The sequence below is a fragment of the Siniperca chuatsi genome, linkage group LG16 (assembly GCF_020085105.1).
Source record: "Siniperca chuatsi isolate FFG_IHB_CAS linkage group LG16, ASM2008510v1, whole genome shotgun sequence".
NCBI classification, from domain to species: domain Eukaryota; kingdom Metazoa; phylum Chordata; class Actinopteri; order Centrarchiformes; family Sinipercidae; genus Siniperca; species Siniperca chuatsi.
The window spans coordinates 24,454,206-24,471,138 of record NC_058057.1 but is presented as its reverse complement, the minus strand read 5'-3'; the positions used below and the strand labels follow the sequence as shown (position 1 = coordinate 24,471,138).

The 16,933-nt window shown below is 37.6% G+C and overlaps 2 protein-coding genes across 5 annotated transcripts in view; both read right to left on the bottom strand.

The window, feature by feature from the left end:
- Positions 1–6,359, bottom strand: part of LOC122863019 — a 35,157-nt gene extending 28,798 nt beyond the window's left edge. For 2 of the 4 annotated variants that reach the window (XM_044169022.1, XM_044169025.1), the window contains exons 1-8: positions 6,190–6,359; positions 5,923–5,942; positions 5,159–5,350; positions 4,088–4,290; positions 3,876–3,903; positions 2,641–2,717; positions 1,983–2,019; positions 327–518 (exon numbers count right to left, since the gene is read on the bottom strand). In XM_044169022.1, coding sequence (XP_044024957.1) covers positions 327–518; positions 1,983–2,019; positions 2,641–2,717; positions 3,876–3,903; positions 4,088–4,290; positions 5,159–5,350; positions 5,923–5,942; positions 6,190–6,233 — 793 coding nt within the window. In that variant the 5' untranslated portion in view covers positions 6,234–6,359. Of the gene's footprint in view, positions 1–326; positions 519–1,982; positions 2,020–2,640; positions 2,718–3,875; positions 3,904–4,087; positions 4,291–5,158; positions 5,351–5,922; positions 5,943–6,104 lie in introns of all 4 variants that reach the window. The other 2 variants (XM_044169024.1, XM_044169023.1) reach the window with 2 other exon arrangements.
- Positions 6,360–8,962: 2,603 nt separating this feature from the next.
- On the bottom strand, positions 8,963–14,550 carry LOC122863022. Its single transcript, XM_044169036.1, has 6 exons — positions 14,229–14,550; positions 13,962–13,981; positions 12,874–13,065; positions 10,533–10,735; positions 10,245–10,277; positions 8,963–9,327 (listed from the first exon to the last, which is right to left on the bottom strand). Exons 1-6 carry the CDS (start codon positions 14,270–14,272, stop codon positions 9,322–9,324), a joined length of 498 nt encoding a protein of 165 aa, XP_044024971.1. The 5' UTR covers positions 14,273–14,550; the 3' UTR covers positions 8,963–9,321.
- Between the last annotated feature and the right edge of the window lie 2,383 nt (positions 14,551–16,933).

The following is a 16,933-nucleotide window of genomic DNA, read 5'->3' as shown; positions in this document are numbered from 1 at the left end:
AGCCAGTCATCAAACATGGACGCCAAGTCCTGCTTTTAGAGGCAGTATTCATCCTCCTTAGGGCTCGGCCACACCAGCATTTAAAACAGCACAATTTTAGACTGAAATTAATTCAGTTCAAAGGACTGCCAATGTGTGGCCTTGGGGGGGAACGGCTGAAAATAAAGGAATTGCAAGTCCAGTTAGAACCTGGATGAGAAACACACAATATGGTGTGTTTTTCATACCAAAATAAGGAACTTTACAACTGATTGGTCAAATTTCCCTCTATACCTTTGACTAATTACTGTGAAATTGGCCAAACATTGGCCGAGGGCATTTCCTACCTGGAAAGTTGTCCAGGGCCTCGCTGATGTCTATTCCAACTCGTGAAGCGATAGGACAGAAAACCAGAACATAGTCGCTCACTTCAGGAGAGGAGACCTCAGTTTGGCCAGCGCCTTTTAGCTTTGCAACAAAGCTTTGATGAGCCCCATTAGTTGTCCCCGCCAAGGAGACAAAGAACTTTTTCCACGACACTAAAGACAAAGAAGAATGTTTGAGTCTTCACTGAGCTGTAACATAGTTCTGTGTAGCCACACAACCAGAACCAGATGAAGGAAACTGTTGACCAAAAAAGATCTTGCGCTAGATTCAGCATGAATTGGAAAAGGTATTTTACACATTATTACTACTTTCATAAACAAGCAATCATTGTTTTACGAAGATGTTTTGTCTCAGTTTAACTCATCTAACATTGAAATTCAAGGTAAACTTCTATTTTCTGACTCTCTTTCTTTCCAACTTTTTCACATTCAGCCCAAAAACATCTATATCACAAATATACTTCAGTAATAACAATAATAACATCCTTCTGTTAATACGTTTTTGCAGATGATTACACATGCATGATATAGCACATTTATTTTGTCCCTTCAAGAATCATTTATTGTGATAATCCTGTAAACTGCATGTTAGTGACAGCCCTCACAGATCTTCTTAATAATTCTTTGCTATAAAGACTATCAAAATGACCAGCAATCCCACCACCACACTTAAACCTGCTAAAGCAAGCAGCATCTGATGGCTCCTCAACCCTAAAAAAAAGTAAACAGAGCATTGAGTCATCTGGTATAATTTACAACCCATCAATCCTGCTCACATATTAGATTAATAATACCAATGTCACTTTTCCTTGATGTAAAGGACACGAAAGAAAATTCAAGGTTTCTTTACAATCTGGGTTTTATTTTCATAGTTTTGGCCATCAGTCCTGTCATATTTATTTGTTAAACCTGGTGGACAAAGCAACACCACTAGATACAATTTTACAATGATGTCCACTGTGAAAGCAACACACAAGCAATCCATGATCAAACGGATTTAAATCCATCTCCAGTTTAACCCAGTCATTAAAGCAACTTCTTTAGAGAGGGAAACAATTGTGACCATACTTAAAATGTCCTATATGGTTGGTCAAATTTGAACCAGGAAATAGCCCTTCAAACTTCAGTGGAGGCTTACAGCAGACACTTTGGATAGTAATTTTGTGACGTACACCTTCGTTTTCACTTCCAAATAAGTGGTTTACATAATATATTTCAGTGCTACTCGTTTGAAACTTGTCCAATTGTCTGACAGCATGTGATGCTTGTCCTACATCTTTGTATCTCTAGGAGTCAAATGTTAGCTGTTCTTATACAAATGATGGCCACCACGATGAAATGAGACCAAATTTCTACTAAATACAAAAATTAGAAGCACTCTGGTTTGCTTTCTTGACCACCTATATAAAAACGACTGTAACTTTAGAGTTATTTTAGCACAGACTGAGGACTGTGGATTTTGTACCCAATCTGTTACATTGGAGTCCTGCTAGAAACGTACCACTTTACAGCCGATATGGACTTTTAATGTACATATGGCCATGTGAGGAAAGTTTAAAAATAGACTTGAAAAAATCTGATCTGAAATCTGAAGTTCATGATTACAGTTATACTTACAATCCCAGATATTCTTGCAGGTTTGCCAGAAAGGGACCTGAAAGAAAGAAAGAAAGAAAGAAAGAAAGAAAGAAAGAAAGAAAGAAAGAAAGAAAGAAAGAAAGAATGAATATGGGTAATATTCATTTCTAATAATGAAACTGCATCATGTGCATCATTTCAGAGGTGGACCACAGTGATGATCCCGTATCCCTTAATATCACTATATCAGTGCACTCTGCATTGATTGTGTGTAAACCAGATTGTATTAGATTAAAGCATTATTAAATTAAAGCAATTTCAATGGTAAGTGATGGGGGACAAAACACACAGCATTGCTTCTCTGTAAAAATGAATTCCAAAGTCCAGCTGAAGAAAATTTGAGACTTCAGCAGTCTATGTGAGGTAAATCAAGTAGCTATATTCCAAAGTTACAGTGTTTTAGTACCAATTTCCCTCTTTGTGCTACGATCCCTCCATGCAGATCAGGAAGGAAACATAACACAAAGAGGAATTTTTGTACTAAAAAGATTGGAACTTTGGACTATATATGGTTATGAACTGCCTGTGGGAATTCTGAACATGTAACAGTCTGTCCATTTTTGATTAAAAGCTGTTTTCACTGATCTGTTAAAATTTTACAAAAATGCCCTACTGTTGATTGTTATTCTCTTCTTACTTTGTTTGCTGCAGTGACCATCACAGTGACCACCCCTACACAAAAACCTCCTAAAGCAACTGAATGGTTCCTCGACCCTAAAATAAAGAAAACAGAGCAATGAGTCACATATTAGATTAGTTATACCAATGTTACTATTCCTTAATGTAAAGGACACGAAAGAAAATTCAAGGTTTCTTTACAATCTGGGTTTTATTTTCATAGTTTTGGCCATCAGTCCTGTCATATTTATTTTTTAAACCTGGTGGACAAAGCAACACCACTAGATACAATTTTACAATGATGTCCTCTGTGAAAGCAACACAAGCAATCCATGATCAAACGGATTTAAATCCATCTCCAGTTTAACCCAGTCATTAAAGCAACTTCTTTAGAGAGGGAAATGGTTACACTTTACATGGATAGTCCGCCTACAGATAGTTTATAGAGTATTTGTAACATTGCAACAAGTTATTAGTTGAGATGCAACTGTTTCCCAAATAAAGGTTTAAATTGGTTGGGTTTAGGCACAAAAAACATCTCGGTTAGGGTATGTTCATGAATTGTCACATGTACTTTATTGATAATCTGTTAAATATCTACAGACAACAGTGAAACAGTTGAAATGTTACAAATATTCTATAATCTGTAGGCCAGTGCCATCGAGGTGTGTGAATGCATTAGTTTCTTTCTGATGAGCACTTGGCACCTTGCATCTCTGCCATCAGTGTATAAATGTGTGTTTGAATGGGTGAATGACATGTAGCGTAAAGGGCTTTGAGTGATCGGAAGATGAGAAAGGTGCTATACAAATGTAGTCCATTTCCCATACGAGTGATGGCCACAACTATGAAATGAGATAACATTTCTTCTAAATATAAAAATTAGAAGCACTCTGGTATGCTTTGTTGACCACCTATATATTTTCACGCTAAATTGGCTTTTAACCATGAAACCACAGGCACAGTCCATCATTCTAACATGCTTCAGTGTTCAGTTCAGCTTCAAGCTTGAAGTTGTCATGCTTTGTGTTACTAACCCTCCACTGCAGCTCATCAAGAAAATACAAATTGGGATTTTTGTACTAAAACGACTGTAACTTTAGAGTTATTTTAGCACAGACTGAGGACTGTGGATTTTGTATCCAATCTGTTACATTGGAGTCCTACTAGGAACGTATATACCTTGGACTTTTACAGCCAATGGCCATGGATTGAAAAAATCTGATCTGATTACATGATTACAGTTACACTTACAATCGTAGCAGGTTTGCCATTTAGAGACCTGAAAGAAAGAAAGAAAAGAATATGGGTAATAATCATTTCTAATAATGAAACTGCATCATGTGCATCATTTCAGAGGTGGACCACAGTGATGATCCCGTATCCCTTAATATCACTATATCAGTGCACTCTGCATTGATTGTGTGTAAACCAGATTGTATTAGATCAGTAAATCTAGTCATTACCTGGGAAGCAGAAACTCCAAGAAAGTTCTTGATGTCAAGCAATGCAATATCATTGTGGTTACACTCCAAGAGTCTGTCCTCATAGAACAGACAGTCCACAGTGAGGTGGACGTTCGGGTTGTTCACCAGTCTTCTGCTTTCAGCTACAACATGGTCAGAATTGAAGGTGTGATGCATCACCACCAGAATTGCTGGTTTACCAACTGTAAGCACAGAGATAACACAACCAAATGAGTCAGAAACAAGATGAAACTCAAGAGGCCAGATCAGTTTGGTTTTTACTCCACCTGTAGCCCACAGCACGGGGGTGGCCAAGCTGTGGCTCTTTTTGTGCATACATGTGGTTCTTCTGTTCACCTGCTGTTGGCTTTTTTATATCTTTTCTATATTTTCAAAAATATAGCTGCTCCTTAGCTGCTAAATGTTTCACTGTGTTCAGCAGTTAGTCGCTGACTTTGTCTATCTGCAGTTTGGTGCTGGGCAGCATACCGTTGGCTTATCAGAGCTTTTTCGCTTAAAACAGCTGCCAGCTGCTTCTGGAAACAAGGTTTGGGAGTTGAGGTGTGGTAAGAGTAAATCTAAACAGTGAAGTTGTGGGCCATAAAAGCAAAACAATGATCTGAAAGACTGGAGAGTAACTTTAGAGTCGGGTGCTAATTATCTGTGAGTTCATCACTTTGAGCAACACTGCTTTTCTGCCTGGAGATGAATTAAATGTAACTTGTGGAGCTTACAGCAACAGTGTCTCAATTATAGTGGACAAGCCAAAGACCTGTGAACACTCTTCAAACGGAATATTTCTTTGATAGAAAGTTAGTTTGAGCCAGTCATCAAACATGGACGCCAAGTCCTGCTTTTAGAGGCAGTATTCATCCTCCTTAGGGCTCGGCCACACCAGCATTTAATAAAGGAATTGCAAGTCCAGTTAGAACCTGGATAAGAAACACACAATATGGTATGTTTTTTTCATACCAAAATAAGGAACTTTTCAACTGATTGGTCAAATTTCCCTCTATACCTTTGACTAATTACTGTGAAATTGGCCAAACATTGGCCGAAGGCATTTCCTACCTGGAAAGTTGTCCAGGGCCTCGCTGATGTCTGTTCCAACTCGTGAAGTGATAGGACAGAAAACCAGAACATAGTCACTCACTTCACGAGTGGAGACCTCAGTTTGGCCAGCGCCTTTTAGCTTTGCAACAAAGCTTAGATGAGCCCCATTAGTTGTCCCCGCCAAGGAGACAAAGAACTTTTTCCACGACACTAAAGACAAAGAAGAATGTTTGAGTCTTCACTGAGCTGTAACATAGTTCTGTGTAGCCACACCACCAGAACCAGATGAAGGAAACTGTTGACCAAAAAAGATCTTGCGCTAGATTCAGCATGAATTGGAAAAGGTATTTAACATATCCCCGAACTTTACTACTTTCATAAACAACTTAAAACCACTGTGTTGAATTTTCATTTGATCAAAGCATCTTAAAAATGGCTCCGTGGCGTGAGGTTTTGTTTGTTTTTGTGTCAGTAGAGGTGTTCACTATATGAATAACAAACAGTGTGTTACTTCCTGGTTAAAAGCTATTGCACGTCTGCTGCTGCAGACAGGTGGTTGTTGAATGTTTAACCTCAGAGTGCTTTCACTTCTAACTTGTTGACTCGCTTCAAACAAACCGGTGCTTTTGCCCGCTTCGTTCGGTCTGTTTAGGCTTGTGTAAAAGCTGTCAATCAAATTAAATAACTAAATATAGTTTATTCTCGTCAATATTGAAAAACTGCAGTCTTGACAGAGCAACAAATGTTGTCAATTTATAAAAACAGTAAATTAGTTTTCTCACCAGCTGCCTGGTCCATGTCTCTGAGGAAGAGATAAAGAAACAGAGGAACATTTAACAACAACATCACTGAACTAAATGAAATAAAGCTAAACAAGGAGCAGGTGTATATGCGTCACATATTGCTTTGTCATAGCTGCTCTCTACAAGCTTGTGCCCAGCCTGGGAGACACAGTTAAAAATACCTTAGAGGTCTATATCCTGTATTACTCCAAGGCATGGTAGAGACTCAGCAGGGATCATTTGAAAAAATTTTGCATGCCTACTTACGGAATAGATTGATATTCTCTTTGTAATGTCTCTGGCATAGCCATCCCACACTCGACTCCTCTCTGTCAGTGTAAGACTTTCACTTTTGTTTTGACAAGCAATCTATTTATGAACTGACCACTAAAGAGGAAGTGCAGAGACGAGACATTTACTGTGTTAGCGTTTAGCAAGAGAGAAGATATGAATGCAGCAGGAAGAAGGAGTCACTGAGGAGCACATCTGTACAACTCTGCCAGTGCAATACATGGGCACTGGCAGTTACTATGTGTTGTTTTCAGATTACAGAAATAGCTTACTATGTTAGAGTGCCATTACATGATGTTCGGTGGGAGTGTAAGCAATAGGGGAGAACAGGATCAGCTTTAATAATAAAATAACTTTATTTAAAGAGCACTTATCAGAACAAAGTATAAAGTGCTTCACAACAAGAGAAATAAAATACCACAGTGAATGATAAAATATCAAATAAATAAAATACATAAAAACAATTAAATAAACAGACAGCTCAGGTAATATCAGGGTATGTTTTCCAATAAAAAAGTGTTTTGAGAAGAGACTTAAATGAAGACACTGACTCAGACAGCCTAATTTCTTCGGGCAAGTTGTTCCAGAGCCTCTGGGCCCTGATGGCAAAAGTTCTGTCCCCCTTAGTTTTCATCCTGGACTCAGGAACAGACAGGAGACCCCTGCCCGAAGATCTCAAACTAAATGTAGGTTCATAAGGGATTACAAGGTCTAAAATATAGTCTGGAGCCAGGCCATGAAGAGCCTTAAAAGTAATCAATAACATCTTAAAATCAATCCTAAAACAAACAGGGAGCCGAGATAAAGAGGCTAAAACAGGTGTGATGTGATCGTACCTCTCGGTCCTGGTTAACCACGTTAGCTGTGGAGTAAACCTCAGTCTCCACACCCTCCACACAGGCACACCAACCAACCAATAGGAGTCGCTGGTGCAGTGACAAGGACATAACGGGACCCTGGAGCAAACCGTGGTTCTCTTCGGGATTATTGAAATCGTCCATAAAGAAAAATAAACTGTATAAAAGATTTCTGCTAAGTCCAACTCCCCACAATTCTGATACGTACAGAAAATACAAAAACAAATTTTCACATCTACTCCATATAGCAAAAAAGAAATACTATTCAGACAAGTTTAAAGAGTCTGCTAGCAACAAAAAATCCACGTCGATCATTAATCAATTACTTAATAAGAAGAAGGCTCCTGTGAAAACTTCATCTCAATTTAATGATGGTGACATATCATTTACAAACCCTTCTGCTATGGCAAATGGATTCAATGACTACTTTGCCAATGTAGCACTCTTGCAAAAAAATACAGATAAATGTCCAATAGATAAGATTACTGGTTGTTTTCCCACCTTGTGTAGATTTGAACCCCCTACATACAGAGAAGTACTTGACATCATTGTCATCAAGTTCAATAACTCGGCAGCAGGAATTTCATGATGAAATCAAGACTAAGCTTATAAAAGAAGTGACATCTTCAAGTAGTGAGCCACTGACTCATGTTCTCTCAGTCTCTAAAAACTGGGATTGTCCCAAAAGAACTGAAAGTCACAAAGGTCATACTATTATTTAAGGAAGGGGATGCTAGCCTTTTCACCAATTACTTGCTCACCAATTTGTATTTTACCTTATTTCTCCAAAGTCTCGGAAGAGCTAGTCTATGCAAGAGTGTTAAAACACCTAAATGATAACAATATCCTGTATAAACACCAATATGGATTTTGACAAAATCACTCAACATACATGGCTTTCTTACAACTTGTAGACAAAATCTTTACACCTTTGGACAATAATATGTTTGCAATTAGTATATTCTTGGATTTTTCAAAGACATTTGATACAGTATATTACATAATTCTCATTTCCAAACTTCACCGCTTTCAGGATGTTGTTATCTATTGGCTTAGTGACTACCTTAAGAATAGAGATCAATGTGTATCTATAAACAGTTGTATCGCTAACAGAATCAAACTATATTGCAAAGTGCCTCAAGGATCTATTCTTGGGCCACTTCTATTTCTCATCTAAATAAATTACTTTAATGTCTGATTCTGCATTTCCCATTCTTGGTCAATATGCCATAAAATACAAAGGACCATCACATTGGAACGCCAGTCCTTCCTCTATAAGAACATGTCCATCATTATCAATATTTAAGTTTAATATGATAAAACGACTGTGCTATAGTTAATGTGTTCAGTTTGTGTTTATCTGTTATGTGTTTACCTTTGTTTCATTCATGATTATTATTACTATTCATTTGCTTTTGTTTCCTTTTATTCTTCATTTTTATCTCACTAAGTTAAGGAAGAAAAAGATTCATAGCATTAGGATAAATTGTAAATCCCAGAGGGGAGGTGTTTACTACGAGCTCCTTCAGGTTTCGTACCCCTCCTGCACAATCCCTGCTATGTTTTTTATATAGTGTTGTTTTTATCACTTCCTTTGTGCTAATAAGTACATTTTTAAAAATGTAAAAGGTGTTACCATATTTTCTTAGCTGCACGCTTCATTGTTGTCTTGCTCAAAGAATCTTGATCCAAATCACTATGGAGCAGTTTTTTTTTTTTTTTTGTATATTTCTGTATATTCAGCATATTCAGCATCCCTTCAGTCTCTGTCGTCATTTATGTACCGTGATCATGCCACCGCTGTTCTTCAAAGTTGGGGTATTGGCCAGAGATGAGCTGGACCCTAAAGTTAAACTTTTGTACATTCAAATCAAAAGACAGGTGAGCCAAAATGGGAACTGAAACTTTGATCTTTATTTTTTCTGAGATCCTCATTTTCCATAGGAATCCATCATATTTGTTTATCAGCGATGCAACAAATATGATATAATAACTTTGATTCATTCATTTTTATTAATTATTCATGAAGGAATATACATTTTTGACATTTAAATGAGCACAAAGCAGCAGCAATCATTGTTTTACAGAGGTGTTTTGTCTTCATTTAAAACTTCCTAAGATTCCAGCACACACGACTCTACACACACACATTTAACAAGTACATGCCACAAAACTTGTATCTGAAAAGCACAATTACTGGGGTTGTGAAGTAACATTGGTAACACTTAAACCTGCTTAAGCTGATGGCTCCTCAACCCTAAAAAAAAAAGTAAACAGAGCAATGAGTCATCTGGTATAATTTACAACCCATCAACCCTAAAATGATTTTGCTCACATATTAGATTAATAATACCAATGTCACTTTTCCTTGATGTAAAGGACACGAAAGAAAATTCAAGGTTTCTTTACAATCTGGGTTTTATTTTCATAGTTTTGGCCATCAGTCCTGTCATATTTATTTGTTAAACCTGGTGGACAAAGCAACACCACTAGATACAATTTTACAATGATGTCCACTGTGAAAGCAACACAAGCAATCCATGATCAAACGGATTTAAATCCATCTCCAGTTTAACCCAGTCATTAAAGCAACTTCTTTAGAGGGGGAAACAATTGTGACCATACTTAAAATGTCCTATATGGTTGGTCAAATTTGAACCAGGAAATAGCCCTTCAAACTTCAGTGGAGGCTTACAGCAGACACTTTGGATAGTAATTTTGTGACGTACACCTTCGTTTTCACTTCCAAATAAGTGGTTTTCATAATATATTTCAGTGCTACTCGTTTGAAACTTGTCCAATTGTCTGACAGCATGTGATGCTTGTCCTACATCTTTGTATCTCTAGGAGTCAAATGTTAGCTGTTCTTATACAAATGATGGCCACTACGATGAAATGAGACCAAATTTCTACTAAATACAAAAATTAGAAGCACTCTGATTTGTTTTCTTGACCACCTATATAAAAACAAATGTAACTTTAGAGTTATTTTAGCACAGACTGAGGACTGTGGATTTTGTACCCAATCTGTTACATTGGAGTCCTACTAGGAACGTATCACTTTACAGCCAATATGGACTTTTAATGTACATATGGCCATGTGAGGAAAGTTTAAAAATAGACTTGAAAAAATCTGATCTGAAATCTGAAGTTCATGATTACAGTTACACTTACAATCTTATTCTTGATGGTTTGCCAGATAGAGACCTGAAAGAAAGAAAGAAAGAAAGAAAGAAAGAAAGAAAGAAAGAAAGAAAGAAAGAAAGAAAGAAAGAAAGAAAGAAAGAAAGAAAGAAAGAATATGGGTAATAATCATTTCTAATAATGAATCTGCATCATGTGCATCATTTCAGAGGTGGACCACAGTGATGATCCCGTATCCCTTAATATCACTATATCAGTGCACTCTGCATTGATTGTGTGTAAACCAGATTGTATTAGATCATTAAATCTAGTCATTACCTGGGAAGCAGAAACTCCAAGAAACTTCTTGATGTCAAGCAATGCAATATCATTGCGGTTACACTCCAAGAGTCTGCCCTCATAGAACAGACAGTCCACAGTGAGGTGGACGTTCGGGTTGTTCACCAGTCTTCTGCTTTCAGCTACAACATGGTCAGAATTGAAGGTGTGATGCATCACCACCAGAATTGCTGGTTTACCAACTGTAAGCACAGAGATAACACAACCAAATGAGTCAGAAACAAGATGAAACTTAAGAGGCCAGATCAGTTTGGTTTTTACTCCACCTGTAGCCCACAGCACGGGGGTGGCCAAGCTGTGGCTCTTTTTGTGCATACATGTGGTTCTTCTGTTCACCTGCTGTTGGCTTTTTTATATCTTTTCTATATTTTCAAAAATATAGCTGCTCCTTAGCTGCTAAATGTTTCACTGTGTTCAGCAGTTAGTCGCTGACTTTGTCTATCTGCAGTTTGGTGCTGGGCAGCATACCGTTGGCTTATCAGAGCCTTTTCGCTTAAAACAGCTGTAAAGTTGTGGGCCATTAAAGCAAAACAATGATCTGAAAGAATGGAGAGTAACTTTAGAGTCGGGTGCTAATTATCTGTGAGTTCATCACTATGAGCAACACTGCTTTTCTGCCTGGAGATGAATTAAATGTAACTTACAGCAACAGTGTCTCAATTATAGTGGATAAGCCAAAGACCTGTGAACACTCTTCAAATGGAATATTTCTTTGATAGAAAGTTAGTTTGAGCAAGTCATCAAACATGGACGCCAAGTCCTGCTTTTAGAGGCAGTATTCATCCTCCTTAGGGCTCGGCCACACCAGCATTTAAAACAGCGCAATTTTAGACTGAAATTAATTCAGTTCAAAGGACTGCCAATGTGTGGCCTTGGGGGGAACGGCTGAAAATAAAGGAATTGCAAGTCCAGTTAGAACCTGTATAAGAAACACACAATATGGTATGTTTTTTTCATACCAAAATAAGGAACTTTTCAACTGATTGGTCAAATTTCCCTCTATACCTTTGACTAATTACTGTGAAATTGGCCAAACATTGGCCGAAGGTATTTCCTACCTGGAAAGTTGTCCAGGGCCTCGCTGATGTCTGTTCCAACTTGTGAAGTGATAGGACAGAAAACCAGAACATAGTCGCTCACTTCAGGAGAGGAGACCTGAGTTTGGCCAGCGCCTTTTAGCTATGCAACAAAGCATTAGTTTTCCCCGTCAAGATGACAAAGAAGTTTCTGTAGTCAGGTTTCAGTAGTTGAAGTTTTGCTGAAGCAGTTACACAGACATATTATATTTGTTGATCTGTACCTGCAGAAACATTTTGGACTGGGTTTCCCATATTTGTTGGTCAGTGACTATTTTTTAAAATTTGATGTATTTTTTCACAATTATAACACAGTCTAATGCTCTAAAAGTACAATACTTTAATACAACTCTCCACTTAACCAACATGACCACTTGCCATTAAAGGTTTCCTGTGGAGTTTCTGACCACTAGTAGCGCTGTAGAGCAATGTTTCGAGGGGGACACACAAGACAAATAAACTTTAGTTTTAAGCCTTTTGCCAGCTATTAATTTGATGTATCAAAGCTAATATTTTTTGGACATGCTTAACTCTGAAATGTTTGGTTACCAGGGTAACTCGGGTTCTCTGAGAACAGAGTGAGGTTCAAAAGAGAGCAGTGTAAAAAGAGGGAAACCAGCAGTAAATGTTGCTTGGTATCATGCAGTATATGGCTATTGTTTAAACCATAGTTTGACAATGATTTACTGATTTTCTACACTCCTCTAAGGAGGATTCAGGGGATTCAAACTCAGGTTCATGCCACGTGTGAACCCTGGAGGAAGCTGTATTTAAGTTTCATGCCTGCTGCAGAGTAAATGTTTTATTAATACCTTTTATAGGACTTTGTAAAGGTTTCAGAAGACTTTCAAAGGGTTACTGAATGTAATTTCAACTCATCTGTTCACTTCATATTTGCTCATCAATCAGTGTCATACAGTACTTATCCTGTGCTTGTTTTTCTGAATGAAATCTACAGTATTAGTCTGAAATGTTTCAATATTTAAAGTAAGTTGGAAATATGATTATGTTGAAATTTCAGCACTGAGAGCAGATTAGTGTAGTGAAGTTTATTTTCAGCCGTCCGAACGGCTGAAAATAAAGGAATTGCAAGTCCAGTTAAAACCTGGATAAGAAACATACAGTATGGTATGTTTTTTTCATACCAAAATAAGGAACTTTTCAACTGATTGGTCAAATTTCCCTCTATACCTTTGACTAATTACTGTGAAATTGGCCAAACATTGGCCGAAGGCATTTCCTACCTGGAAAGTTGTCCAGGGCCTCGCTGATGTCTGTTCCAACTGTTGAAGTGATAGGACAGAAAACCAGAACATAGTCGCTCACTTCAGGAGAGGAGACCTCAGTTTGCCCAGCGCCTTTTAGCTTTGCAACAAAGCTTAGATGAGCCCCATTAGTTTTCCCCGCCAAGAAGACAAAGAACTTTTTCCACGACACTAAAGACAAAGAAGAATGTTTGAGTCTTCACTGAGCTGTAACATAGTTCTGTTTAGCCACACCACCAGAACCAGATGAAAGAAACTGTTGACAAAAAAAGATCTTGCGCTAGATTCAGCATGAATTGGAAAAGGTATTTAACACATCCCCGAACTTTACTACTTTCATAAACAACTTAAAACCACTGTGTTGAATTTTCATTTGATTAAAGCATCTTAAAAATGGCTCCGTTGGCGTGAGGTTTTGTTTGTTTTTGTGTCAGTAGAGGTGTTCACTATATGAATAACAAACAGTGTGTTACTTCCTGGTTAAAAGCCATCGCACGTCTGCTGCTGCAGACAGGTGGTTGTTGAATGTTTAACCTTGGAGTGCTTTCACTTCTAACTTGTTGACTCGATTCAAACAAACTGTTGCTTTTGCCCGCTTCGTTCGGTCTGTTTAGGCTTGTGTAAAAGCTGTCAATCAAACTCTGATGGGATTTTAGCATGAAATCAAAAGCTAAAGTATTAAATCCATCAGATCCCTGGCACTGTCAAGGAAGTGAGTGATTTGTATGCTGCTAAATGCTCCACTATGTTCACCAGTTAGCCTGTCTGCCTTTGGTGCTGAGCAGGTAGCGTGCAGTGGGCTTATCAAAGCATTTTCTCCTATAACAAACTGAAGGAAACTGCACATTAAATTGATAATCTGAGTTTCATCACTGTGAATGACCCCTTTCAAATTACATTATTGTCAGTTGGTTCATTAATATTACAAAATATTGGTAAGAGCAGCTTTAAACCAAATATATTGTAATAACTAAATATAGTTTATTCTCGTCAATATTGAAAAACTGCAGTCGTGACAGAGCAACAAATGTTGTCAATTTATAAAAACTGTAAATTAGTTTTCTCACCAGCTGCCTGGTCCATGTCTCTGAGGAAGAAATAAAGAAACAGAGGAACATTTAACAACAACATCATTGAACTAAATGAAATAAAGCTAAACAAGGAGCAGGTGTATATGCGTCACATATTGCTTTGTCATAGCTGCTCTCTACAAGCTTGTGCCCAGCCTGGGAGACACAGTTAAAAATACCTTAGAGGTCTATGACCTGTATTACTCCGATGCATGGTAGAGACTCAGCAGGGATCATTTGAAAAAATTTTGCATGCCTACTTACTGAATAGATTGATATTGTCTTTGTAATGTCTCTGGCATAGCCATCCCACACTCGACTCTTCTCTGTCAGTGTAACACTTTCACTTTTGTTTTGACAAGCAATCTATTTATGAACTGACCACTAAAGAGGAAGTGCAGAGACGAGACATTTACTGTGTTAGCGTTTAGCAAGAGAGAAGATATGAACGCAGCAGGAAGAAGGAGTCACTGAGGAGCACATCTGTACAACACTGCCAGTGCAATACATGGGCACTGGCAGTTACTATGTGTTGTTTTCAGATTACAGAAATAGCTTACTATGTTAGAATGCCATCACATGATGTTCGGTGGGAGTGTAAGCAATAGGGGAGAACAGGATCAGCTTTAATAATAAAATAACTTTATTTATAGAGCACCTATCAGAACAAAGTATAAAGTGCTTCACAACAAGAGAAATAAAATAATACCACAGTGAATGATAAAATATCAAATAAATAAAATACATAAAAACAATTAAATAAACAGACAGCTCAGGTAATATCAGGGTATGTTTTCCAATAAAAATGTGTTTTGAGAAGAGACTTAAAAGAAGACACTGACTCAGACAGCCTAATTTCTTCGGGCAAGTTGTTCCAGAGCCTCGGGGCCCTGATGGCAAAAGTTCTGTCCCCCTTAGTTTTCATCCTGGACTCAGGAACAGACAGGAGTCCCCTGCCCGAAGATCTCAAACTACATGTAGCTTTATAAGGGATTGCAAGGTCTAAAATATAGTCTGGAGCCAGGCCATGAAGAGCCTTAAAAGTAATCAATAACATCTTAAAATCAATCCTAAAACAAACAGGGAGCCGAGATAAAGAGGCTAAAACAGGTGTGATGTGATCGTACCTCTCGGTCCTGGTTAACCACGTTAGCTGTGGAGTAAACCTCAGTCTCCACCCCCTCCACACAGACACACCAACCAACCAATAGGAGTCGCTGGTGCAGTGACAAGGACATAACCGGGCCCTGGAGTAAACTGTGGTTCTCTTCGGGATTATTGAAATCCTCCATAAAGAAAAATAAACTGTATAAAAGATTTCTGCTAAGTCCAACTCCCCACAATTCTGATACGTACAGAAAATACAAAAACAAATTTTCACATCTACTCCATATAGCAAAAAAGAAATACAATTCAGACAAGTTTAAAGAGTCTAGCAACAAAAAATCCACGTGGATCATTAATCAATTACTTAATAAGAAGAAGGCTCCTGTGAAAACTGCTTCTCAATTTAATGATGGTGACATATCATTTACAAACCCTTCTGCTATAGCAAATGGATTCAATGACTACTTTGCCAATGTAGCACTCTTGCAAAAAAATACAGATGAATGTCCAATAGATAAGATTACTGGTTGTTTTCCCACCTTGTGTAGATTTGAACCCCCTACATACAGAGAAGTACTTGACATCATTGTCATCAAGTTCAATAACTCGGCAGCAGGAATTTCATGATGAAATCAAGACTAAGCTTATAAAAGAAGTGACATCTTCAGGTAGTGAGCCACTGACTCATGTCCTCTCAGTCTCTAAAAACTGGGGTTGTCCCAAAAGAACTGAAAGTCACAAAGGTCATACTATTATTTAAGGAAGGGGATGCTAGCCTTTTCACCAATTACTTGCTCACCAATTTGTATTTGACCTTGTTTCTCCAAAGTCTCGGAAGAGCTAGTCTATGCAAGAGTGTTAAAACACCTAAATGATAACAATATCCTGTATAAACACCAATATGGATTTTGACATAATCACTCAACATACATGGCTCTCTTACAACTTGTAGACAAAATCTGTACAGCTCTGGACAATAATATGTTTGCAATTAGTATATTCTTGGATTTTTCAAAGACATTTGATACAGTATATTACATAATTCTCATTTCCAAACTTCACCGCTTTCAGGATGTTGTTATCTATTGGCTTAGTGACTACCTTAAGAATAGAGATCAATGTGTATCTATAAACGGTTGTATCTCTAACAGAATCAAACTATATTGCAAAGTGCCTCAAGGATCTATTCTTGGGCCACTTCTATTCTCATCTATATAAATGACTTTAATGTCTGATTCTGCATTTCCCATTCTTTGTCAATATGCCATAAAATACAAAGGACCATCACATTGGAACGCCAGTCCTTCCTCTATAAGAACATGTCCATCATTATCAATATTTAAGTTTAATATGATAAAACGACTGTGCTATAGTTAATGTGTTCAGTTTGTGTTTATGTGTTGTGTTTACCTTTGTTTCATTCATGATTATTATTACTATTCATTTGCTTTTGTTTCCTTTTATTCTTCATTTTTATCTCACTAAGTTAAGGAAGAAAAAGATTCATAGTATTAGGATAAATTGTAAATCCCAGAGGGGAGGTTTTCACTACGAGCCCCTTCAGGTTTCGTACCCCTCCTGCACAATCCCTGCTATGTTTTTTATATAGTGTTGTTTTTATCACTTCCTTTGTGCTAATAAGTACATTTTTAAAAATGTAAAAGGTGTTACCATATTTTCTTAGCTGCACGCTTCATTGTTGTCTTGCTCAAAGAATCTTGATCCAAATCACTATGGAGCAGTTTGTTTTTTTTTTAGTATATTTCTGTATTTGACTCCATTCAGCATCCCTTCACTCTCTGTCGTCATTTATGTACCGTGATCATGCCACCACTGTTATTCAAAGTTGGGGTATTGGCCAG